General features: G+C 42.8%; 1 protein-coding gene and 1 long non-coding RNA gene across 4 annotated transcripts in view; one reads left to right on the forward strand and one right to left on the reverse strand.

The window, feature by feature from the left end:
• Positions 1-16,372, reverse strand: part of LOC309604809 (uncharacterized protein) — a gene marked incomplete at its 5' end in the record, with an annotated part of 103,080 nt that extends 86,708 nt beyond the window's left edge. For all 3 annotated transcript variants that reach the window (XM_082339788.1, XM_082339787.1, XM_082339789.1), the window contains one exon: positions 16,185-16,372. In XM_082339788.1, coding sequence (XP_082195914.1) covers positions 16,185-16,372 — 188 coding nt within the window. The remainder of the gene's footprint in view (positions 1-16,184) is intronic.
• Positions 16,373-19,028: 2,656 nt separating this feature from the next.
• The window catches only part of LOC309604818, a 51,453-nt gene continuing 43,052 nt past the window's right edge, over positions 19,029-27,429 (forward strand). The window contains exon 1 of the long non-coding RNA XR_014231082.1: positions 19,029-19,133. This is a non-coding gene — a long non-coding RNA (uncharacterized lncRNA). The remainder of the gene's footprint in view (positions 19,134-27,429) is intronic.

Genomic DNA, 27,429 nt, shown 5'->3' on the forward strand with positions numbered 1-27,429 from the left:
AATGTTACTAATTATTTTAAGATACAGTAAAGACTGATTTATCCAAAAAAAAAAAAAAAGGAAGAAAATTAATGACAAGGAGGTTTGGGAAATAGGTATGTGAATAGACCTCTCTGAATGGGCAATAATGTGAAGGTAGCTGTGTCCCATGTGAGTACTCACCAAAAGGTAACCTCACCAGAGGATATTTTAATAATTTAGTAGATAGGATGACCACTCTGCAGATACAGGCAGCTTCTTTCCTCATGGCTAAATGTGCTCATGAATAAAGTGGCCATCATGCAGAGATGGAGGTGATGCACGCCCTCAGCAACATGGACTTCCACTCACTAAGGCTGACAAGACTACAGCCACTGCTGAGTGCTCAATCTGCCATCAGCAAAGATCAACACTAGTCCTTGATATGGCACCATTCACCAGGATAATCAGCCAGCTACCAGTGGCAGATTAATTACATCAGGCCACTTTCATTATGGAAGGTGCATCTTTTGTTCTTACCGAAACAGACCCTTACTCTGGACAAGGATTTACCTTCTCTGCCCCCAGTGCTTCTGACAAAACTACCATTCATGGATTTATAAAATTTGTATCTACCATCATGGTATTCTACACAGCATTGCTTCTTATCAAGGAACTCACTTCACAGTAAATTAAATGCAATAATGGGCCCACACTCATGGAATTCACTGATCTTACCATGTTCTCCATCATCCTAAAGCATCTGACTTGATAGAACAGTGGAACAGCCTTTTGAAGACTCAGTTATGGTGCCAGCTAAGTGGAAATACCATGTGGAGCTGGAGCAAACTTCTCCAGAAGGTTGTTTGTGCTCTGAATCAGCATCCCCTATATGGTGCTGTTTTTCCCATAGCCAGGCTTCATGGATCTAGGAAGCAAAGAATGGAAATGGGAGTGGCTCTATTAGCTATTACCCTAGTGATCCACTAGATGTTTAGTGGATTCATAGATCTTCTAGTTTGCTTCCTTTCCCTGTGACTTTAGGCTCTGCTTGTCTAGAGATCTTAGTTCCAAAGAGAAGAATGCTTCCACTAGGAGACACAACAATGATTTCGTTGAATTGGACTACGCAGCCACTTGGGGCTCCTCACATCTCTGAATCAACAAGCAAAGAAGTGGGATGCCATACTAGTGGGATGATTGATCCTAATTTTTAAGGGAAACTGGGTTGCCACTACACAATGGAGTTAAGAAAAAAGTATGTCTGGGATACAGGAGATCCTTTAGGACTCTTAGTACTTCCATGTGCTGTGATTAAAGTCAATGGAAAACTGCCACAACTCAGTTCAAGCAGGACTGCTAATGGCCCAGACACTTCAGGAATGAAGGTCTGGGTCACTTGACGAGGCAAAGAAGTAAGACAAACTAAAGTGCTTGTTGAGGACAAAAAGATGTAAAATGAATAGGAAAAGATAATTATGCATACCATCTATGATCATGTGACCAGTTTTAGAAACAAGGATTATAATAGTTATGAGTATTTCTTCCATATTTTGTTATGAAATAGAGATATAATATTTGTATAAAATATTTTAATATAGATATTTAAATTTACTTTTAAATGTATATTTTAAATAAATATATTTATTATATAGCATATTATAATTTATAATAAATATGGAATTAATATTTACATTTATTATATATATATATATATAAATATAGTATATAATATTTTCCTTCTCTTATTCCCTTATCATCTAACATCAGATGCATTAATAATAGTTAACTTTATATCTCAGTATTTAAGATACAAGACAAAGAAGAAGAGTGAACACCCATCCAAGGACTTTGAAATCTCTTCTGGGGAAAATGTTGGTATGTTTTTGGTTATTCTCAGGATAGTTGTATCATGTTAGATAGAAGCAGGACATTGTTACTGTCTTTATTTGTATATTAAATATGTCTGAGATGTGTATGGGTGCCAAGCTGGCAGGGGGTGGTCTGTGATGGTCATTTTGATATGTCAGCTTGGCTAGGCTGCAGTCCTCAGTTGTTCAATAGAGCACTGATCTAGATGTTGGTGTAAAGATATTTTGTGGATATGATTAAAGTCCATAATCAGTAGACTTTAAGTAAGAAAGATTATCCTAGATAATCAGAGTAGGTATAATTTAATCAGTTGCAAGGCCTTAAAAGCAGGACTGCAGCTTCCCTGAGAGAAGAAGAAATTCTTCTTGTAGACAGCAGCTTTAGCTCATGGCTAAGTCTTACAGCTCACCCTTCCTGGTAGCCTCCCTACAGATTCCAGACTTGCCTAGCCAGCCCCCACGATCATGTATGCCAATTCCTTATAATAAATCTCTTGATATGTATTTCCTACTTATTCAGCTTCTTTGATTGAACCTTCACTAAAAGAATTGGGGGATCATAGGATTTTAAATGACATAGGACAGGTATCAGCACTTAACCATCAACAGCAAAATGGATGTAATTACCAAAAGAGTTTGCAAGGTCTGAGGCAATTGGGGGTGGGGAGGGGGAGGTGGGGGACGGGCGCTGAACTGCAGGGATCTGTGGTATTGGCTAACTGATCATGGAGAAAAAGAAAGCTCCCTATGGTATCATGCTGCTTTTATAATTTTTTTAAAAAATCAAGTGCTGGAAAGCAGAAGGCTGCCATCAGCTGCCACAGTGGAAATTTCTAGGCCTTCATCCAATTTTCAGATTGGGTATACCCAGAGCTCATAGATGAAGTGGAGTCTGTGTCATATTGTGGAAAGATCCTACAATGTCATCACAAGTATATACAGCCTGTACTACCCCAGTCCTTCCCCAGAGTGATATAAGGCATTTGCCAGGATGATTGTGCCCCAGGGGAAAGGAAATATCTTAACTGTTCAAGGACCATTAGATACAGGATTTCAGCTGACTCTGATGCCAGAGAAGCCAAAATGCCATCACAAACCTCTGATTAGAGTAGAGGTTTGGGGGTGGAGTGTGGCCAAGATGGCAGAGTAGGAAGACCCTGAGCTCACCTCCTCCCATGGGCACACCAAAATTACAACTATTTACAGAGCAACTATTGATGAGAAAGACCTGAAGAGTATCAGAAAAATATCTTCTACAACAAAAGATATAAAGAAGGAAGAAAACAAGATGGGTAGAGGGACAGAGATGCGGTATAGTCAAGACCCATACCCCCAGGTGAGAAACCCACAAATGGGAGGATAATTACAATTGCAGAGGTTCTCCCCAGGGAGTAAGGGATCCAAGGTCTGTATCAGGCTCCCCAGCCCAGGGGTCCTGCAACAGGAAGATGAGCCCCCAGAACCTTTGGCTTTGAAGTGCAACAGGGCTCACTTTGGGTAGAGCCAGAGGACTGTAGGAAATAAAGACTCCACTCTTAAAGGGTGCACACAAGATCTCATATGTTCTGAGACCCAGGATAGAAGCAGTAATTTGAAAGGAGCTTGGGTCAAATCCACCTGTTGATCTTGGAGAGCCTCCCAGGGAGGCAGGAAGCAACTGGAGCTCACCTTGGGGACATAGACACTGGCAGAAGCCATTTTGGGGGAGTTTCTACTACCACAAGAACACTGGTGCTGGCAAGCACCATTTTGGAATCCTCCCTCTGACTTTTTAGCACCAGGACTTGGCCCAACCCCCTAGCCTGTCAGCACCAGTACTGGGACATCCTACACCAACCAGCTAGCTGAGTGGGGACACAGTCCCACCCACCAGCAGGCAGGTTGCCTTAGGAATACCTGAATTCCCAAAGAACCCAGAACACAGTCCCATCCACCAGTGGGCCAACACCAAATCCAGTACCCCCAGGGCCCTGCAACCACAGACCCCAGAACCCAGCTTCACCCACCAGTGAGCTGGCACTAGGCCCAGAACCCCCTTGACCCCTACTCTGCCCACCAGTGGGTCAACACTATCCCTGGGACCCTCTAGGGTCCCATAACCACCCACCCCAGGACCTAGCTCCATCTACTAGTGGGCCAGCACTAGCCCCAGGACACCTGGGGCTCTGCAGCCAGTTGCCTCATGACCCAGCCCTGTCCACCAGTGACCAGCAGCCTCAACACAAGGCAGGGCCTGGCAACCAACAAGACCAGGGGCCATCCATGCCTACCAGACTGCCCACAGTAGTCAGCCCACTACAACAGAAGGGCCCATGCAGCCCACATCGGGGGCAATCCTAGAGCATAGAGCTCTAGTGGTCAGAGGGGAGTGCACTGCTGGGATGCATAGGACATCTCATAAAAGGCCACTTCTCCAAGATCAGGAAACATAACCAACTTTCCAAATACACAGAAATAAAAATGGCAAATTAGGCAAAATGAGGTGACAGAGAAATATGTTCCAAATGAAAGAACAAGATAAAACCACAGAAAAACTAAATGAAGTGGTGATAAGCAACCTACCCAATAAAGAGTTCAAGGAAATGATCATAAAGATGCTTAAAGAATTCAGGAGAAAAATGGATGAATAGAGTGAGAAGTTAGAAGTTTTTAACAGAGATAGAAAATATAAAGAAGAACAAAATAGAGCTGAAGAATACAATAACTGAAATAAAAACTATACTAGGAGGAATAAACAGTAGATTGGATGATTCAGAGGAATAGATCAGCAAACTGGAAGACAGAGTAGTGGAAATCACTGAAGCTAAACAGAAAAAAGAACTTTAAAAATTAGGACAGTATAAGAGACTTCTGGGACACCATCAAGTGTACTAACATTTATATTACATAAGTCTCAGAAGGAGAAAAGAGAGAAAAAAGTGGGAGAAAACATATTTGAAGTGATAATAGCTGAAAACTTCCCTAACCTGGGAAAGGAAACAGACATCCAGGCCCAGGAAACACAGAGAGTCCCAAACAGGATCAACCCAAAGAGGATCACACCAAGACACATTGTAATTAAAATGGCAAAAATTAAAGATAAATAGAGAATATTAAAAGCAGCAAGGGAAAAGCAACAAGTTATGTACCAAGGAACTCCCATAATGCAATCAGCTGACTTTTCAACAGAAACTCTGCAGACCATAAGGGAGTGGCATGATATATTTAAAGTGATGAAAGGGGAAAACCTACAACCAAGTATATTCTACCCAGTAAGACTTTCATTCAGATTTGAAGGAGAGATTAAAAGTTTTACAGAGAAGTGAAAGCTGAAAGAATTCAGCACCACCAAACCAGTCTTACAAGAAATGTTAAAGAAACTTATCTAAGTGGAAAAGGAAAGGCCACAACTAGAAATAAGAAAATCATGAAAGGAAAAAATCTCATTAGTAAAGGCAAATATACAGTAAAGGTACTAAATTAACCACATATAAAGTTAGTTGGAAGGTTAAAAGACAAAAGTAGTAAAATCATCTATGTCACAATAAGTAGTCAAGGGAGCCACAAAACAAAAAGATACATGATGTGAAAAACAGTAAATGTGGGGTGGGGGGAGTAAAAATGAAGGGTTGTTAAAATGCATTCGAACTTAAGAGATCAGCAACTTAAAATAATCATATATATGTAGACTGCTATATATAAATCTTAGGGTAGCCAAAAATCTATAATACATACGCACATAAAAAAAGAGAAAGGAATTCAAACATAACACTAAAGATAGTCACCAAATCACGAGGGAAGAGAACAAAAGAAAAAGAAAGGAACAAAAAAGAACTACAAAAACAATTCCCCAAAATTAACAAAATGGCAATAAGTCCATACCTATCAATAATTACTTTAACTGTAAATGGACTAAATGCTCCAATCAAAAGATACAGAGGGGCTGAATGGATACAAAAACAAAACCCATATATATATATATATGCTGCCTACAAAATGCAGATCTAAAGACACACACAATCTGAAAGTGAGGGGATGGAAAAAGGTATTCCACGCAAATAGAAGATAAAGCTAAGTAGCAATACTTATGTCAAACAAAATAGACTTTAATAAACACAGTTACAAGGACAAAGAAGAATATTACATAATGATCAAGGGATCAATCCAAGAAGAAACTATAACAATATAAATTTATATGCACCTAACATAGAAGCACCTAAATACATAAAAAATATTAAAAGACACAAAGGGAGAAATTGGCAGTGACACAATAATAGTAGAGGACTTTAATACCCCATTTACATCAATGGGCATATCATTTGGACAGAAAACCAATAAGGAAACACTGGTCTTAAATGACACATTAGACAGGTGGCCTTAATAGATATATATAGAACATTCCATCCAAAAGCAGCAGAATACACACATTTTCAAGTTCAAATGGAACATTCTGCAGGATAGGTCACATAGCAAGTATCTTTTCTGACTACAATGCTGTAAGACTAGAAATCAACTACAAAAAAACTGCAAAAAACACAAATATGTGGAGGCTAAACAATATGCTATTACACAACCACTGGATCACTGACAAAATCAAAGAAGAAATCAAAAGATACCTGGAGACAAATGAAAAAAAAAACAAAAAACAATGATCCAAAATCTATGGGACGCAGCAAAAGGAGTTTTAGAGGGAAGTTCATAGCAATACAAGTCTACGTCAGGAAACAAGAAAAATCTCAAATAAACAACCTAACCTTATGCCTAAATAAACTAGAAAGAGAAGAACAAGCAAAGCCAAAATTTAGTAGAAGGAAAGAAATCATAAAGATCAGAGCAGAAATAAATGAAATAGAGACTTTTAAAAAATAGGAAAGATCAATAACATTAAAAGCTGGTTCTTTGAAAAGATAAACAAAATTGATAAATCATTAGCCAGACTCATCAAGAAAAAAGAGAGAGGGTCCAAATCAATAAAATCAGATATAAAAAAGAATTTACAATTGAAATCATAGAAATACAAAGGATCATAAGAGATTACTATGAACAATTATATGAGAGTAAAATGGAAAACCTAGAAGAAATGGACAAATTCCTTGAAATGTACAATCTCCTAAAACTGAAGCAGGAAGAAATAGAAAATATGAACAGACCAATTATCAGTAATTAAATTGAATCAGGAATAAAAACTCCCAACAAATAAGAGTCCAGGACCAGATAGAATCACAGGTGAATTCTACCAAACATTTAGACAAGAGTTAACACCTAGCCTTCTCAAACTATTCCAAAAAATTGCAGGGGAAGGAGCACTTCCAAACTCATTCCGAGGCCAGCATCACCCTGATACCAAAACCAGAAAAAATAGCACACACACAAAAAAATTACAGACCAATATCACTGATAAACCTAGATTCAAAAAATCCTCAACAAGATATTAGTAATCTGAATTCAATGATACATTAAAAGGATCATACACCATATTCAAGTGGGATTTATCCCAGGGATGCAAGGAAGCTCAATATCTGCAAATCAATCAATGTGATACACAATGTTAACAAACTGAAGAATAAAAATCCTACGATCATCTCATTAGATACAGATAAAGCTTTTGACAAAATTCAACATCCATTTATGATTAAAAAAAAACTCTCAACAGAGTGGGTATAGAGGGAACATATCTCAACATGATAAAGGTCATATATAATATCATACTCTATGGTGAAAAGCTGAAAGTATTTCCTCTAAGATCAGGAACAAGACAAGAATGCCCACTCTTGCTATGTTTGGTCAACAAAGTATTGGAAGTCCTAGCCACAGCAATCAGACAAGAAAAAGAAATGAAATGAATCCAAATTAGAAAGAAAGAAGTAAGATAGTCACTGTTTGCACATGACATGATACTATATATAGAAAATCCTAAAGATGCTACCAAAAAACTACTAGACTTCATCAATGAATTTGGTAAAGTTACAGGATACAAAATTAATATACAGAAATCTGTTGCATTTCTATACACTAACAATGAACTATCAGAAAGAGAAATTAAGAAAACAGTCCTATTTACAATTGCATCAAAAAGAATAAAATACTTAAGAATAAATCTAACTAAGGAGGTAAAAGACTTGCACTCAGAAAATTATAAGATACTGATGAAAGAAGTTGAGGACAACACAATCAGATGTAAAGATATACCATGCTCATGGGTTGGAAAAATTAATAATGCTAAAATGACCATACCACGCAAGTTAGTCTACAGTTTCAATGCAATCTCTGTCAAAATACTTATGGCATTTTTCACAGAACTAGAACAAATAATCTTAAAATATATATGGAAACACAAAATACCCCAAATAGCCAAAACATCTTGAGAAAGTAAAAGCTGGAGGTATTACACTCCTTGATTTCAAACTACATTACAAAGCTGCAATAACCAACACAGTATGGTATGGGCGCACACACACACACACACACACACACACACACACACACACACACACACAAAGACACATAGATCAATGCAACAGAATAGAGAGCCCAGAAATGAACCCACACTTATATGGGCAATTAATCTACAACAAAGGAGGCAAGAATATACAATGGGGAAAAAACAACCTCTTCAATAAATGGTGTTGGGAAAACTAGATAGCTACATACAAAAGAATCAAACTGGACTACTTTCTCACACCATGAACAAAAATAAGTTCAAAATGGACTAAAGACTTAAATGTAAGATCTGAAGCCATAAAACTTCTAGAAGAAAACATAGGCAGTATGCTCTTTGACATCAGTCTTATTCATATTTTTTGAATATGCATCCTCAGACAAGAGAAACAAAAGCAAAAATAAACAAAAGGGACTACATCAAACTAAATAGCCTTTGCTCAGCATAGGAAACTATCAACAAAAGAAAATTTCACCTACTGAATAGGAGAAGATATTTGCAAATACTGTATCTGATAAGACATTAATATCCAACATATACAAAGAACTCAAACAAGTCAACATCAAAAAACAAACAACCCAACTGAAAAATGAGCAGAGGATTTGAATACACATTTTTCCAAATAATACATACAGATCACCAACAAGCACATGAAAAGATGTTCAACATCACTAATCATCAGAGAAATACAAATCAAAAACACAATGAGATATCACCTCACACCTCTCAAAAAGGCTAATATCAAAAAGGCAACAAATAACAAGTGTTGGCAAGGATGTGGAGAAAAGGGAACTCTCCTGCACTGTTTGTGGGGATATAAATTGGTGCAGCCACTATGGAAAACAGTATGGGGGTTCCTCAAAATATTAAAAATAGAATTACCATATAGTCCAGCAATTCCACTCCTGAGTATCCAAAGAAAACAAAAACACTAATTTGAAAAGATATATGTACCCCATGTTCATTGCACCATTATTTACAATAACCAAGATATGAAGGCAACTTAAGTGTCCATGAATAGATGAATGGATAATGAAGATGTGGTATACACACACACACACACACACACACAGACACACACACACACACACACACAATGGAATATAACTCAGCCATAAAAAAGAATGAAATCTGGGACTTCCTTGGCAGTCCAGTGGTTAAGAGTCTGCACTTCCACTGCAGGGGTACGGGTTCAGTCCCTGGTGAGGGAAATAAGATCCTGCATGCTGTGTAGTACAGCAAAAAAAAAAAAAAAAAAAAATGAAATCTTGCCATTTTCAAAAATATGGATGGGCCTAGAGGGTATCATGCTAAGTGAAATAAGTCAGACAGAGAAAGACAAATACTGTATGATTTCACTTACATGTGAAATTTTAAAAACAAAACAAATGAACAAACATTACAAAACCTAAACAGGGTCATGCATGCATAGAACAAACAGGTGGTTGCTAGAGAGGGTGGGATGGGCAATCAAAAGTACAAACTTCCAGTTATAAGATAAATAAGTTCTAAGGATGTAATGTACAACATGATAAATATAATTAGTATACTGCTGTTTTTTACATATGAAAGTTGCTAAAAGAGTAAATCCTAAGAGTTCTCATCACAAGGGAAAAATATTTTTTCTATTTCTTTAATTTTCTATCTATATGAGATTATGGATGTTCACTAAACTTGTGGCAATCATTTCATGAAGTGTGTAAATGAAATCATTATGCTGTACACCTTAAATTTATACAGTGATGTATGTCAATTATATATCAATAAAACTGGAAGAAAAAGATAAAGTAGAGGTTTTGGAGGACAAATGATGAATGGAGTTTGAGCTCAGGCCCTTCCACAGTGAGTCCCTTGAGCCTATCAAGCCACTCTGTGGTTACTTTGGCATCTGGCAGAATATTTATATTGTTTCCCTGGATTAAAAGTTATTACGGTGGGAGGTGGGAGGGAGGAGTGAAGTGGAAACCTCTGAAACCACCTCTGGCCAAGATAGTATATCAGAAACAGTACTGCAACTGGAGTATTGCAGAAGTTCCCACCACCATCAAAGAATTATAAGGTGTGGGGGTAATAGTCCACAGCTTATCCCTTTTCAAATCTCAGCCCTGTGAAAACATGGCTGATTGTGACAGATGATAGTTTATGACTAAACTTAACAAGGTTGCTGTCCCATTTGCAGCTGATATGGCAGATGTGATATCTATCCAGGATTAGATCAACCCAGTTTGGACTATAGCTAATGATTTGGCAAATGTATTCTTGATCCCCATCAGTAGGAAAGATGAAAAAAATAGTGTGCATTTACATGGTCAGGGCAGCAGTACACAGGCACTGTATTTCCAAAGGGCTATATTAACTCTTCACTAAAGTGTAGTGCACAGGACCTTGTTCACCTTGACATTCTGCAGACCTTCTGAAGGTCTACTATCAAGATAGTAGACAACCATATATTTATGATTTATACACAGGGATTACAATGGACAAACTAGCCTTAAAGTATCATATAGCATATATACAAGTTTGTGTGAGTTCAGTAACACCCACACTGGTCTAACCTGGTAAAATAAGAACTCCACCAATCATGAACTTAGATGTCACAGCAATGTCAAATTGCTGTAGAATTTTCTAAAAGCATACCTCTCAATTTCTGCATTTATCCAATTGCAGAGCAGTAACAAACAGTTCACAAACTGGCACCAGTCCACAAACCACACTTTCAGTTAGCTGATGGCCTAGGGAAAAATGAGTGCAACAAATAAGAAATTCCACGAAGATTAAGGATTCTGCCGTATATTGAAATTTTTAGGATGCTGGTGGTCTGGGGCAGGTTGAGACATTTTCTCTAAGATAAATAACAAGTTCTTGTATCTCATTCCTCCTACCATTTGCATTGGTATAAGAACATGCCCTAGGGAATACTGTTTTGATCCATTATCAGGTGACTTTGAAGGCTTTCAAAAAGAACAGCCTCTGTAGCATATCCAGGCTGTGTGTGCAAGCTGTCATGTCACTTAGACCATATGAACAAGAGGCAGAGAAATGTATCCATAACGTACAGCGGTATTTAGTGGAATCTTTTGCAAGCACCAACTGGTGAGACCTCTGACATGCTATTAGTAGCCCTAGTAGAGACTGAACCCATATGGAATCAACGAATTGCATAACCAGAGCTGCCCATTATAGTGTGGGTATTATCAGATCCACCAAGTTATAAGGTTGAGTGGGCATAACAGCAATCCATTATGCAATGCAAATGGCACATTTCAGATTGAGGCAGAGCAGATCCAGAAAATACAAGTCAATTGTACTACGTGAGCCAGACTCCCATGTCTACTATATGTTTACTGATTCCTCTACCCCAATTCACATTTATTACCTCATGGGGTAGAAGAGTTCTTAAACGAACCGAGGGAAAAAAAAAAGACCTCAGGCTGGTGTGTAAAAAGTGCAATATGATAGTACTAGCCAAAACTTGCTGCTGCATTAAAGCCCTACTCAAGAGTGACAAAAGGAAATTTTCTCAGTGGTAAATATTCCCAGAGGGCAGACAAGGAACATTATGCTTCATCATTTACTGTGGATGAAGGAAAAGAAACCTGAGCTGTGTATATACATGATCTCTGGGTAGCAGATGGCTTGGTTGGAAGGAGCCTGGAAGGAAAAGAATTGGAAGATCCGAGACAAGGAGGTCTGGTGAAGAGTTACACAGACCTGTGGGCACATAGGTGGGCACAAAATATGCAGATCTTTGTATCTCCTCATGCTCAGCAGAGGTCATTCACTATAAAACCAGCCCTCAACAACCAGGTAGAATTGTCCTGTGAAATCAGCCAACCCATCTCCCCAGCCAACAAGTGCTGATGCAATGATCTCATGAACAGAGTGACAGTTTGGCAAGGATGGAAACCACACGGGGCCCCAAAGCATAGGCTTCCTCTCATCGTGATTGATTTACCTATTTTCAGTGATGACTGCCTGACATGCCAGCAGCAGAGACCTGCCCTGAACCCTTGATATGGCACAATTTCTGAAGGAGATCAGCCAGCCACTTGGAGACCTTCAATTACATCAGACTCCTTGCTCTCTGGAGGAGACATCCATTTGTCCTTACTGAAACTGATATTCTCAATATAAGTGTGCCTTCCTGCCTCAAAACCTCCACTGGCACTACCATCCAAGGGCTTACAGTATGCCTAACCTATCAACATGGTCTCCCATATAGCACTGCCTTGGATCAAAGCTCCTATTTTATGTCAAAGGAGGTACACCAATGGACACATGATCATGGGATACACTGGTTAAACCAAGTACCCCATCACCCAGAAACAGCCAGTCCAATCAAGTAGTGACTAGCCTTTAATGCTCCAGATAAGATGCCAGCGAAGGGTCGAGATGAAGATACATTATACGTGTTGAAGTAATGACCTACCTATGGTGCTGTACTCCAATAGCTAGAATTAATGGAAGTGGGAATCAAGGGGAAGAAGTAGGAGTGGTCACTCTCACCATCACTTCCAGGGACTCAAATACAGAATTTGTCCTTCCTAACTTCACAACATTACGCTAGCCAGGTTAGAGGTCCTGGTTCCCAAGGGCAGAATACTTTTGTCAGGGGTCACGGTAAGGGTTCCACTGAACTGAAAGTTGTGAATTTGGCTATTTTGAGTTCCTCATATCAATGAACTAAGAGGCAAAGAAACGCGTTAATTTAATGGCAGGGAAACCTACCCTGATTATCATAAGTTAGAGTTGCTGCCACACAATAAGGGCAGGGAAGAGTGTGTCTGGTACCCAAGTTGTTCACAGGTATGTCACTTGGTGCTTTTATGCCCAGAGATAATACTTAATATGCAATTATAGAAACAATAGCCCAACAAGGGCTACTAAGGGCTAAGATGCCTCATGGATGAACGGCTGGGTGTCCTTACCAAGACCAGTCAGAATACTCAGGAAATCCAGAATGGTTGGGAGGAGAGAAAGATGATGAATATCAATTACAACTTTGGGACCAACTAAGCAACAGTAGTTTCCTTTATTAACCGCTTGCCTTGAGTCTTTTCAGAGATTGTTGACTAGCCTCTATTTTAAAGGGAACTCTGAAACTTATTGGACTCATATCTCCACTCAGATAATGAAGGCATCTTCTCTCATTAAAATGGGGAATGTTCAGCATAAGCAAGGCATGGAACCAATAAACATCAAGCAGTAGCATGTGGTTCAGGCAGAATACATGATGGGGTCATAGGAGGTGTGCTAAGACTTGTCTAAGGCCACGTGGAGAAGCAGAAGAGGAAGCCTCAAACCTAGGGCTTCTCATCTTAAACATCAAACTTTCCCCCGCATCTTGCTTTTTACTCTATTGAGTAAGAGCCACCGAGTGAGTCTCTGGTGATATCAAGATGTGCTCACTACGGTTGCTACCCTCAAGTACTAATTTAAATTTGTTTTTAAGCATATATTTTCAAGTAAAGAATAACACAAGGCAGCCAGAGCTCAGTGCCAAAGAAATTATACAGTCATACAGTCCTACAAAGACTCTGGAGGAAAAAATACTTCCCCAGGAAGGGCCAGGTGGGCAGACCCCACCTGTTGATCTTGAATCCAGCTTTACCAATACCCACTTAGAAGCAGAGGTTGGGGGAGGGCTTTTCTTGCCAATGCAGTGACCGTTAATTTGGGGCAACCCTTGTGCTGAATATGAAGCTAGGTGGATATCTGTATGCCTTATGAATGCTCACATTCTCTACATGTCAGACTCTTCCCCAGCCCCGCTAGTACTTGCTCAGTGGACCTAGGTACAAAGCGGCCATGGTGGCATGGATGTAGGCTACTCAGGGGATTGACAACATGCACTTTGTGTCACCAAGGCTGATTTGCTTTTCACTCTTGCTGAGTGCCCAACTTGCCAAAAAGCAGAGACCAACACTGAGCCTCCTGTGTGGCATCATTTCCCAGGGAGACCAGAGGCAGTTTAAATAACTGGACCCCTTCCATCATGGAGGGGACAAAGAGTTGTCCTCACCGGGATAGACACATATTCTGGGTTTGGATTTGCTGTCCTTGCTTGTAACACTTCTGCTAGCACCACCATCCATGGGCTTATAAAATGCCTTATTCACCATCATGGTATTCCTCACAACATTGCTTCTAATCAAGGAATTCATTTCTCAGCAAAAGAAGTGTGGCAGTGGGCTCAGGCCCGTGGAATTCATTCTTATTACATAGCTCATCAACCAGAAACAACTGGTCCCAAAGAATCTTGGAATGAGCTACTGGAGCCTTAGCTATGGTTCCAGTTGGGAGACAACCCTCTGTAAAAAAATGGGGTCTGTCTTACAGAATGCAGTATGTACTTTGACTCAGTGACCAATATATGGTGCTACATAGAAATCTTCCATAATAGGATGCAGAGATCTTAGAATCAAGGGCAGGAAGTGGGAGTACCTCCTCTCACTCTGACACCTAAAAACTCTCAGAATTTTTGCTTCCTGTCACTGCAACTCTGAGCTCTGCTAGTTTGGAGGTCTTGGTTTCCAAGGGAGAAAATCTTCCACCAGGATAAATACCAATGGTTCCACTGAGTTAGAATTTGAGACTTCCCCCTGGCCATTCTGGGGTCCTTGTGCCACTGAAGCAACAGGCAAAAAAGCGAGCATTACTCTACTAATTGGGATGATGAATACCAAAAGGAAATTTAATTGCAGAGAAGACTTTGTCTGGAGCCTAGGGGATTCTCAAGGACATCCCTCACTACTTTTGTGTCCAAGAGTAAACAGAAATGCAAAATCACAGCAACCACAAATACACAGACTCTCTAAGGACTTGGACTCTTCAGGAATAAAGTTTTGGGTCACACCCACACTCCACCAGGTAGAAGAACACTGCCCAGATAATATCCTGGATGAGGATGATGAAAACACAAAAATGTGAACAGGTAGTGTAAGAAGGGATATATATATTTAATATAATTTATTCATATGTAATTTATTTGTATAATTTACGTTGATATATATACTTTATGACCAGTTATATGGACAAGGACTACAGCAGTGCATATTTTCTTCTTCCTGTGTACGTGTGTGTGTGTTATTTTACTTTCTGTCCTCCTTACCTTGTTGTCATATAAGTTGTTAGAGGTTAACTTTGCAATAGAGAAGAAAATACTCAGATGGACGGCACGGAGAGAAGCTTCACCCGGGATTCGCTACATGCTTTATCCACGTGGTTTTAAGGAAAAAAAAAACGCGGAATCCGAGCGCTACAATGGCCATTCTCCGGTGGCTGGAGCACGTTACCCAGAAACCACTCCCTCAGAGGCCGACGGGAGCGGCTGGCGGGCGTCGCGCTTGGGGGCGCTGAGCATGCTGGGAGGTGTGGTCCCGGCGCGGCCCCGAGGATTCTGGGTAGTGTAGTCCTGGCGTCCTGCTAGAGTGCCCCCTCCTTCCCCCCAGCTGGGGGGCTCGAATGACCCCTTGTTCTTTGGTGGCGCTGGTGAGTGTGGCTCCAGCGGGACCCTCGCCACAGCCCTGCACTTCCCCACGTGGAAAGCAGGTCCATTCCTGATGCCTTTAAGGAAGAGGAAACCCTACCCTGCCAGATCTTGAGAGTTTCCAGTGACTCTCCTGAACCTTTCGGTTCTCGTTCTGACCCCTGTGGCTCCTGCCTGCCCAGAGAGGACTGCCTGGTGGGCAAGGGGAGGACTCCTAGGCTCCTGACAGCCCAGCCTCAGGCACACATGGCATTCAGAGATGTGGCTGTGGATTTCACCCAGGAGGAGTGGAAGCCGCTCAGCCCTGCTCAGAGGTCCCTGTACCGGGAGGTGATGCTGGAGAATCACAGCAACCTGGTCTCACTGGGGATTCCATTTTCTAAACCAAAACCCATCACCCAGCTGGAGCAAGGGAAGGAAACCTGGAGAGAAGAGAGAAAATGCCCACCGGCCACTGGCCCAGCAGAACCACAGCCAGAACTCCACCTCAGTCCTTTCTGCCCTCCGGATTTCTCCAGTCAGAAATTCCGCGTGCAGCATATGCTGTGTAGTCATCCTCTCTGGATCTCCTCGTGCTGGTGTGCGGAAGATCCTGCCCGGCCGGGAGATCTGTGCCCGGGGGACCAGCAGCTGCATCAAGCCTCCGATGGAAGTTCCCGGAACGATAAAGCAGAAGGTCAGGAGAGAGAAGGTACCCAGCCTTTGGAAAGACAAAGAAAAGGACTTCAGGCACGTTCCCCAGGCCGCCACCCCAGAGGCTCTAGGGATGGCATCCAAGGCGTGGAGGTAGAGGCCAGCCAGCTCAGAGGGGGAACTCCGAGGAAACAGACGGACTGTTGAAGAGGATAGAAGTGTTAGGATTTGGACCAGTCAACTGTGGGGAGTGTGGACCGGGCTTCAGCAAGATGACAAACCTGCTCAATCACCAGAGGATACACTCAGGGGAGAAGCCGTATGTGTGCGCGGGGTGTGAGAAGGGCTTTAGCCTAAGGAAAAGCCTTGCCAGACACCAGAAGGCACACTCGGGGGAGAAGCCCGTCGTGTGCAGGGAGTGTGGGTGAGGCTTTAACCGGAAGTTGACGCTCATCATACACGAGAGGACACACTCGGGCGAGAAGCCTTACATGTGCAGCGAGTGTGGGCGGAGCTTCAGCCAGAAGTCAAACCTCATCATACACCAGCGGACACACCCCGGGGAGAAGCCCTACGTGTGCCAGGAGTGTGGGAAAGGCTTCAGCCAAAAGTCAGCTGTCGTCAGACACCAGAGGACACAGTTAGAGGAGAAGCGTTTTGTGTGTGGCGTGTGTGGACACAGCTTCAGCCAGAATTCAACCCTCATCTCACACAGGCGGACACACACTGGGGAGAAACCTTACGTGCGTGGGCTGTGTGGGTGAGGCTTTAGACTCAAGTCACACCTCAACAGACACCAGAACATACACGCAGGGGATAAGCCCATTGTGTGTAAGGACTGTAGGCGAGGTTTCAACCAACCAGTCCAATCTCATCAGACACCAGAGGACACACTCAGGGGAAAAGCCGTAGTGTGCAGGGAGGGTGGGCGAGGCTTCAGTCACCAGGCAGGTCTCATCTGGCACAGGCAGAAAGACTCAAGGGAAAAGCCTTACCCGTGCAGGCAGTATGGACTCGGCTTTAGCAGTAAGTCAGCTTTAATCACGCACAAATGGGTACACTCAGAAAAGAAGCCCTGTTTATGCAGAGAGCGTTGCCAAGGCTTTCCCCAAAAGTCACACCTCGTCTTACATCAGATGACACACCAGGGCAAGAAGCCTTACGTGTGCAAGACGTGTGGACAGGGCTTTAGCCAGAAGTCTCACCTCAGCAGACACAGGAGGATGAAGTCCGCCCACCACAAACTGACTTCAGTCTGACCCTGAGGCCCACTTGGGGCAATCTTCTGACCCCTTACACTCTCTTTAAAAGTGAAGAGGTGGCAAGGACTGAATAATCACACATCTTATACTTTCATGAAATGCATTCCGTAAGTGGTCAAAGGGCATTTGACTTCATTTACTTCTTCCATGCTAAGTCTTCATCTTCTGTGGCCTTTTGTTCTAATAAACTGCATCTTTACAAAAAAGAAAAAGAAAATACTCAGATGATGAAGCTCTCTTTTGAAGAGAGTAGTCAACACAACCTGGTAATGGACAGGTGACTGTCCCCCAGAGATGGATACAATGACTATTGAAAGTTTGCATCTCCTCATCTTGAGAAGAGGATGGGAATGTCTTTGTACAAAAGATGGTTGCATCTTGTTAGGTGAAAGAACAATTCATTTTATGGTTGTGGGAAGTTCAAATCTGTGTAGAAAGGAATGTATAGATGCTGAGGACCCAAAGGAATACCCTGGAACAGCCCAGCTGTCTTTCTAATTTGAACCCTTCCTTCCAAACTCCACTTTGTGATACTGGGACTTCTGCTGTGCACTGGCTCCCTGCCCAGCTCTGTCCATCGGAGCCACTGGAGGAAGACTGCAGGGCTGCAGGAGGAACAGAGAAACTTGGCCCTTCCTGTTGGTGCCCTGTTCGCTTCATGTTCCGGTCAGGCTTGTCTATCTGGTCCTGGCAATTTGTTTCAAGGCAGCAGTTGAATACAGTTTGAAGTTTCTCCAATACAGGTCCCCCGCCCCTCACCCTTAGAAGGATTGAGTCCCAACCCCATGAGCCCTTCCTTCAAACTCAGCAATACCAGTCCCAGCCAAGCAGTTACTTTTCCTTAGAAGTTTGACTTTCAGCTCTGTGGGTCCTCTCTTTCAAGATTCTAGGTTTTAATAACTCCAACCTCTTCTCTTTGTTGCCCCAGTTCTAGGGGTGGCGGCTGCTTCCTGCAGTTGCTACTTGCATGACACTCTAGTGTTCTCTTTTCAGTGAGTGAGCAATTCTTCTGAGCTACTTACTGTTCTTTACATTAATTCTCTATGTTTACAATTTTCAAAATACCTGGTATGGCTTTTGTCTCCTGATTAGACCCTGACTAATAAACCTTTCAAGGGGGATCTCTACAATGACGTGGCAGACAAAGATGGAAGCGCCTCCTTCGAATCTGGCCTCGACCACTCTGTGCTCTAGCAATATCAGAACTGCCTGTAGCTCCCCATCCATAATGTGGTTTCTGCTTCTGGGTTATCTACCTATTTTGGAATCATGACAAGACCATCTCTTTGGACCAAAGACTAAAATTAAGATGTGTAGGGGCTTCCCTGATGGCGCAGTGGTTGAGAGTCTGCCTGCTAATGCAGGAGACACGGGTTAGAGCCCTAGTCTGGGAAAATCCCACATGCCGCGGAGCAACTGGGCCCGTGAGCCATAATTACTGAGCCTGCGCTCCGCAACAAGAGAGGCCGCGATAGTGAGAGGCCCGCGCACCGCGATGAAGAGTGGCCCCCGCTTGCCACAACTAGAGAAAGCTCTCGCACAGAAACGAAGACCCAACACAGCCATAAATAAATAAATTTAAAAAAAAAAAGATGTGTACATAACACAAAGTGTTAAGTGCCCTAAGAGATAAAGCAGTGTGGGACTATAAAAGACTGAGATATTCCAATTAGCAGTAGGTGGTGAGGGAACCAGGAAAAGCTTCATGAAAAATATGGCATTGGATCTGGATTTGGAAACTTAGGTAGAATTTGTACAGGTAGGGGAGAACGAAGGGAGGGCATGATGGGCAGGAAGCATGGCATAAGGAAAGGCCCGGAAATGGAAAATCGTGGGTTGTGGGTGGAGAAGAGTAAATCAGATTATTTGGATGGAGCATTAGGTGAGTCTTCAGTGGGATAGTCACCCCTTCATCTCCATACCCCACAGTCATTCCCCCAGCTTCACCCCTGCTGGAGCTCAGCTACCCCTCTAACTCATCCATCTCTTGCTACTTCCATCTCCCCATCCCTGCCCCCAGGGAACCCTCAGTCAGAATGGAGGGATTTATGAGCAATAGCACTCCCTTCTCAGATCAATGGCCGAAGATCAATGGCTATAATGCAGAAAATTAATCCATATTCATTAGAATTGATTTGAGAAAATGATATTATAAAAACTCCCTTGGAAATCTATGGAAGGGAATTAAAGAGAAAATTATTCTAATGTCACTACTGTCTGCCAAGCTACAGGTTTAAGAAATCAGGCAACTGAAGCTCCTGTTAATATTCAAAGGAAGCTCCAAAGGTCATTTAGGGGCATAGCTATATTGGCCAGTTGGATGTAGAGGGTAAGGAGAAGGAAGAGATGTTTTCCTCCCTGATCTTCCTTGGAGATCTAAGAAACAAATGAACTCGTGGGTCGCCTCCAATCCTAGAATCTTGTAACTCCTGTATTCCTCCCTGATGTCATGAGGAGTCACAGATGAGCTTCAGGAATGTCAAGTGCAATCATTAACTTAGAAAACAGCCTTGACTCCTGAAGACCAGGCTCCCTAGGAGGTCCCCTGTCCTGTCCCAGGGACCCTCTGGTCATTCTCTGAGCCAGACCCCCCCCCACCCCGTCTCTATTCACCACACAACTCACAAAATAAGAATAGATACAGATTCACAAGTCTTAGTCTAACACAGCTGTGAAAAGTGGAGAAAGGTCAAAGGGAAAGTACAAACTTGGCCTGGTGAACGTTTGCAGAGCTCAGGCAGAAGGACTGGATTCCAGTTTTGACTTCACCTCTTAGTAGCTGTGGGAAAATGACAGAATTCTTTGAGTCTCAGTTTCTTTGTCTGCAGAATAAGGATAATAATATAATAACTCCTCCCTCAGCAGGATTACTACGAAGATTAATTAACACAATGCATGGTGAAAGTGCTTTACGCACTGCGAAATGCTATTCAAAAAATTTTATTGTCCTAAAAGCTTAGAGGTGTTCTTCTGAAGCAGGCATCTTGTTAATGGAATCTGTCTATGGTTCCATGAGGTTCATAAATGCCCTGAAACTGTATGCCAAATTGTCTATGTATGTATGTATGTATGTATGTATGTATGTGCATTTTGAGGGGGAAGAGGACCATGGCTTTTAAGAGATTCTCTAAGAAGTTTGTGACCAGCAGCCATTATGAATTAAGAACCCCTGATAGAAGGAGACTGACAGAAGTGCCGCATCTCTGTGCAGATGGGACCAGAGTCTTTTATGCATCACAGCAAGAGAGACCTTACCTTAGCAGGAATCACTGCAAGATGAAGCATCAAAGCCATTGAGGAAAGTTGTAGAATCTTGGTGGTCAGCCATGCGAATGGCCTGGGTGCTGACTTGCCCTGAAGCAGGTGGAATGGTATTAACAGCTCCTTAACAGTTCTTCAAATCTCCATGGTGTCCAACCCCAGGGGGCTCTGTTCAGCTGTATGTGACTGGAGCCCTTTGGAGGTGATCCCTGGAGTTTGGCAGAGAGGGGAGCTTGCCTCCATTACTTCCCTCTGCCCTCTTTCCAATCTCAATCCTCACAGCAAAAGGAATCACAAATTCTATGGTAGCCTCTTGCTCTCCTTTGCCCTTCCTGAAACCCCAGTTGCTTCCTTCTCCCCCGGGCATGCTGGGAGATTCCTTGCTGGGGGGAGGGAAGGGAGCATCTAGATTGCATCTTACTTTACAGTATCTTGTGTTTGGAACCAAGACTCAGGTACAGGATGGTCCCCCACTCCCTTCTTCTAACCCAGGGTGTCTAAAATCTCCCCTGGAGTCCCTGGAATCCTCCAGGGGAAAAGTTAATCAGGACCCCAGCTCACTGAAGGCATGATTGGCCAACTGTTAGGTTTTTGTTTTTATTGTTCACATAATTTTATTCCCCACTGATGGCACTTGAAAATCCTGGAGGCCCCTTCCTTATATGTTCTCCAGTGTTTATAAGATGGGGGCATAGAGGATGACCCACACTGGAAGGAAATAAAGAGGTTATCTTGTCCTTGCCCATAGCTTCCTTCCCTGAAAGGGCCCCAGGGTGGACACCTCACAAGCTCCCCTCCTCAGAAGACCAGAAGCTTCTCCTGGTGTCTCATCTGAGTCCCTTGGATGGTGCCATGTGAAGTAAAGCAAGTGACCCCACATCTAGACTCAGTCTCTTCCACTCCAACTTTCTGCAAGTCTCAGAGCCCCATAAACTACTTTGGGTCTCTTTTCTTCCTCTGAGTTTTATTTATTTTTTTCTGGGAAACTGCCAAGTATTTGGGGGAGGTAGTGTGGACAGAAATGACCGCAGTGCTAGAGGGAATGTTTAAAGAGTCCAACAACCATCCAACACGATTTATTGAGCATCTGTCATGTTACAAGAATGATGCAAGTCACACAAAGAGATGGACTCTGGCTGGGTGAGCCCCTCCAGGAAGCCAGCTTCCAAGGACAGGGCAACCATCCTGCAGGTCAGTTCCACAATGTTTGCCTATCTTTATGGAGTTTATCCCAGTCTGTCTAATGGGTATCATGGCGATTTGGGTAAAGGATCTACTCCCCTAGTGGACCACAGATGCCTTAAGGGCAAGAGGGGTCCAGACATGTTCTGCATTTGTTTGTTGAATTAAATTAAATTAAAGCAGAGTTCATGCCCTGTTTTTTATTATCTCTTTAGGTGGTAGAGAGCAAAGGTAAATAGGAGTAGAACAGTGAACACACACAATGCTCCTGAAGAATTCTCCTCTATTAAACGCACACACACACGCTCATGCTCATATACACACATGCACATATGTGCATATTCATGCACGCACACACGTCACATTCAGAGGAGACTCTTGGCTCCCTGCTGCTTGCTTGAAAACCCAGGCTTCAAGAGACAATTAAATATTTATATCTTTACATCTCAGTATCTTCTTTTCAAATCCAAACAGCCCCAACAGGAGCCATCACTGACACTTATTTAACTCCTTAAAAACATCCACGAGGGGTTTTATCCTTTTACAATTAAGTTGTTAAGAGCAGAGAAGATGCAACAGGCTTTAGGGTGGGAATGAGCTTACTCCCCAGAAACAAGGCCGTGGGAGCCCCAACTCACTCTCTTAGACTCAGTCTAGGATCCAGCACTCCTGGATCTGGGGCCCAGCCGCCCAGCCCATACCCTCACCCATGGTCCGCAAAGGACAAAGGGATGCTCTCTTGCCAGCTTTCCCCAACAGGCACTTGAGTGCCCTGCAATCAGGGCTTGGCAGATTATGCAAATTGCCTGTGCATAATAATGTCCTCACTGAGTAGATTAACCCAGAGTGGGGTACCAGACAGGAGCTAGCAGGTACTGGCTGCCAGGCCCTTAGCTCTCTGCCACAGCCCCAAGCATGGTGACAGTGCTTCTAGACCAGGCTGCTGATGGCCTCACTACACTACCTTCCCCACCTGCCACCGGGCCTCTATCATGTGCACACTCTTACCTCTTCTCCCTCAGTCTGTCCCTAACGGCCTACCCTGTGGGATCTCCAATGTCAGGGCCGAGAGGAAAGGGAACAAAGCCCTTTCCCAGGAGTTGCTTGAGCTAAGGGTAGGTAAAGGAGCTTTCAAATGGGCCGAATCTTACCACCTTGAGTCACTGACATATGCATTTATGTCTAATTCCCCATCTGTGTGCAGGACTTATGTCCCTGAACTCTCCATAAAACCCATTCTAGGGCCTGCAACACAATAAGTACTCACCAAATGAATGTTTCCCGGATAGAATTGAATTCCAAAATCACAGGGCTGGGAAAACATCTTCAAAATGATTCAAGCAGTCAACAGACATATTCTGATTATGACTCATCTGCCAGGCACTGTGTGAACGCTGGCATAGGGATTTTAACCTTGCTGCTACGAGTTCCTTGAAATTATAAGCAAATTATATGCTCATACGTTTTTCTGTAGGGAGAGGGCCCATGGTTTTCACCAGCTTCTTCATGGGGTCCTGACCCCTCCCTAAAAAAAATGTTAACCACTGCCTGTCCGCGGGAAGGACAGACATGAAAACCAACAATCACAACAGTGTGATAAGCCTGGGACCAAGATGAGCACAAGATGGTATGAGGGCACAGAAGAGGGTCCAACCTGCAGAGGACAGAGCCCTGAAATCAGCATCACTCCCTTCTAAGGTAGATATTCCAAGTCCCATTTCACTAGTTGGGAAAATGAGTCTCAGAGAGTTTAGGCTACCTGACCAAAGTCACACATCAGCAGAACCAAAAGTGACTCGAAGCTCAGTGTTGAGCTTGCTCCCTGCAGCTGCCTTGGCATTTGAGATCCCAGCTTCGAGACCCCTCATGCTCTCCCAGGGTTCAGAGGGCAGAGGAATGGAACCCCTGCAATGACTGTCTGAATTCTGATCAGCCATGGAGCAGGCTTGGCGGCTAGGCCTCCGGGTCCCCGGTGTGCACATCTTTGCATGCTTCAGCGGACTTTGTGGAGTCTATTTACCACATCTAAGACCAATTTCCTTCCCTTCGGTTGCTTTGAAGATAATTTAAGGTACTTGCATTGTCTGCCTGGGAATGTAAAAAGCTAGCTAATGCCGAAATCGATGCTTCCTGCTTGATGCTGTGCCTCCGCCCACCTGCCCTGAGCAGCGGCTGGCTCACCACACAGCCTTCAATGACAGCTTCAGCAGATCTTCCCGGCCGGCTACTCTGTTCATCAGAAAGTGGCTGGGGGCTGGGGTGCGGGGGTGCCTCAGGATAATGGCAAGCAGATTGGGTTGTTAAGCCCGAATGAAATATTTAGTAGCACCGCTGGCAGGATTCGGCTGGTCGGGAACAGTACTTCAGCCCTGCTTGGGGAAGGGGGGGTGGGGGGGTGGGGAGGGTGCCCAACATGGGCTCCCCAAGCTAGGGGTGCAGATTAGCCTGTTCCAGCCCGCAATGAGGGAGCAGGGAGCAGCACCAGATTAGGCTGAGAAAATGCTGCAGAGAGGAGGGAGGAGAAGACCAGCCCGGACATGACCTCCCAGCTGGCTCTGTTCCCAGGGCAGGCTGGAACCACTTAGGAGGGCAGGTTGCTCTGCCAAACCTGCACCTGCAGCCCCCAGAGGGCATGAAACAGGGGTGCTCATCACCAAGGAGAGAGCTCCCATTGTCTGCGTATCTCCACACCTCTTCTAGGTGCCGATGCTCTGCTCTGGAGCTGAGCTTTTCGTAGAAAGTTTAACCGGGACTTAGAGGGCTAGCTGAAGGGTGGGGTTGGAGAGGTAAGAATAGAAAAGATGGCATTTTCCACGTTCTTCCTTCCTAAACTACTCTGGGAACAGAGTACTCTAGTCCTATGTACTTTGTATTATACTATCCTGACTTCCTCACTGCTAAAATCATGGAATCTCAGCCTTAGATGGGACTTAGCAGATCACATGTTAATTCAACAGTTATTGAGCTACTTACCTACTATGATCAAGTATAGTATATACCATGCCCTTCACCCATCCCACATTCAATATTTTAATCCCCTTTATAGCACCCCATCCCAAATTGGCCAATACTAGAATGACTTCATGGATGGGGAATGAGTTATTTCCTACTGATCCTCATTCCAGCAATCTTTATTAGGAATAATTCCCTTTATTCAAACCAAAATCTGTACCCCTTCAGCTTTTATTTATACCCTTGGCCCTTGTTCCCCTGACCCATTCCCTACCCCCCACCCTCCCCAACATTGCCAAAGCCACAGTAGCATCCTTCAGGTATCTGAAAACATCTCCAGGCTTCTTCCAAGTCAGCAGTATGACCAAAATCTAATTATAATCTGAGGAACCAGGTGGGCTGTGGCAGTGCTAAATCTTTTGGATGTCAAATAACTTAATCTTTTCATAGCTTTTCTCCCTCACGTTTATTTGATTCCTTTTCTACTTAATCTCCAGGTCTACCGCAAAGTGGCAGTCACAAAACTCCTTCATAAACGCAGGTTACAAAATTTCTGCTCTTGTCTGGGGCAGACTGGCTTGTATCAAACAAACTCTCCTGCTAATAAAAACTTTAAAAATCAAAATCAAAAAACAACTCTTTAAAAATCAACAGAGAGCTGCCAAGGCATCCAAGACTTACGAGCCAAAATTTAAAAAAGAAGGGAAATGAACTGAGAGGCACCCTACATTCATGATTGCTTTTCCCTGATTCATATTTAGTATCTCAGAGGCTGAAAGGACAAGCAGAGACTAAGAAGATGAACATAAAGTAGTAGCTAAGACACAATGAAACCAAGCAGTCTCATGAGGCTGAGGAGACATATACTGGAGCTCAGAGCTACCAACCAAGGCATTTAGGATATAAAGGTTGAGATCCTGGAGACAAGAGAAGACCAAAGAAGTGAGCCCAATATTTAATGGCACTTTCCCTCAAGGCATGTGTGATCCATAAGCAGCAACCCAGGGGATGAAAAACCTAACTAAAAACTGGCTACAAGGCTGGGAAATTTTTAAAGGCTGTTAGGTCTGGGTCCTTGCTGCCAAGATGCCAGAAGGGCTGGGTGTGTTGTGCCCCCTTCCTAAGAGGATCTTCATCCTGGTGTATAGACCAAGAAAAGAAGTAATAATGGTCATGCCAAAAAGGCTATGGCCACATGTAGCCTATATGCTGCACTAACTGCACCCAGCGTGTGCCCAAGGACAGGCCATTAAGAAGTTCATCATTCAAAATATAGTACAGGCCACAGTCATCATGGACATTTCCAGAGCGAGTGTCTTTGACACACTTGTGCTTTCTCTATGTGAAACTACATTACTGCATGAGTCATGCCATTCACAGCAAGGTAGTCAGGAATCATTCTCACAAAGCCCAGAAAATCCACACACCTTCACCTAATTTAGACCTAATTGTGCTGCCCCGTGACCTCTTCCAAAGCCCATGTAAGGAGCTGGGTCCTTAAGGACTGAAGAAAAACTTGTCCTCTGGAAAAAAAACCGACTGGAAGTTATGCTTTTAAAAAAGAGACTTTAATAGTCTCACAGTCCTAGGAAGACAAAAATGAAAGGCCACAACCAAGGAGGAGAAAGCCTGGTACACATTCCAGGATTTCATTTGGGGTCCATGAAGCGCTAAACCAAAAGAATAAATGTGAAGAGGGAATATACCAACCTTCACAGAGACTGGAACCCAGCTTCAAATACAGGTGCTCTTCCTCTACTATAGTTGACTAAGCAAATCGTAACTGGAAGAAGATATCATCTAGAGATTACAAATTTCATAAAAATGTCTGGCATTCAATAAAAACTGACTAGGCATGCAAGGACACAGAATGAAATAACTAAGAATGAAAATAAAGGTCAGATCATAGCTTCACAGCTGAACCAAATATTAGTATTTTCAGACACAGACTTTAATGTCACTATGACGAATATCTTCAAGAAAATAGATCAAAATGGGAAATTTCAGTAAAAAAGAAAAAAAACACTCTGGAATTTTTAAAAAGAACCAAAATTCAAGAACTAAAAATATATAACACCTAGAATCAATAATTTGGGTTTAATAAGAGATTAGACACTGCTGAAGGAAAGAATAGGTTGGAATGGCAGGTTGGAAGACAATAACCAGACTGATAAAAAGAGAAAATATTTTTAAAAGATGGAAATGCAGTAAAGAATACAAGACATATGGGACATGGTGAAATCTAACATGTGAAACTGGAGTACCAGAAAAAAAAAAAGAGAAAAAATTTAGCATAAACAATATTTGAAAAATAGTGACTGTGAATTTTCTGAAATTCACATTCTTCTAAACTGAAGAAAGACATTAAGCCACAGATTTTCAGAGAACCTCAAGTGGGATAAA

Source organism: Balaenoptera borealis (genome assembly GCF_965194805.1).
Source record: "Balaenoptera borealis genome assembly, chromosome: 11".
In the NCBI taxonomy this organism is placed as follows: domain Eukaryota; kingdom Metazoa; phylum Chordata; class Mammalia; order Artiodactyla; family Balaenopteridae; genus Balaenoptera; species Balaenoptera borealis.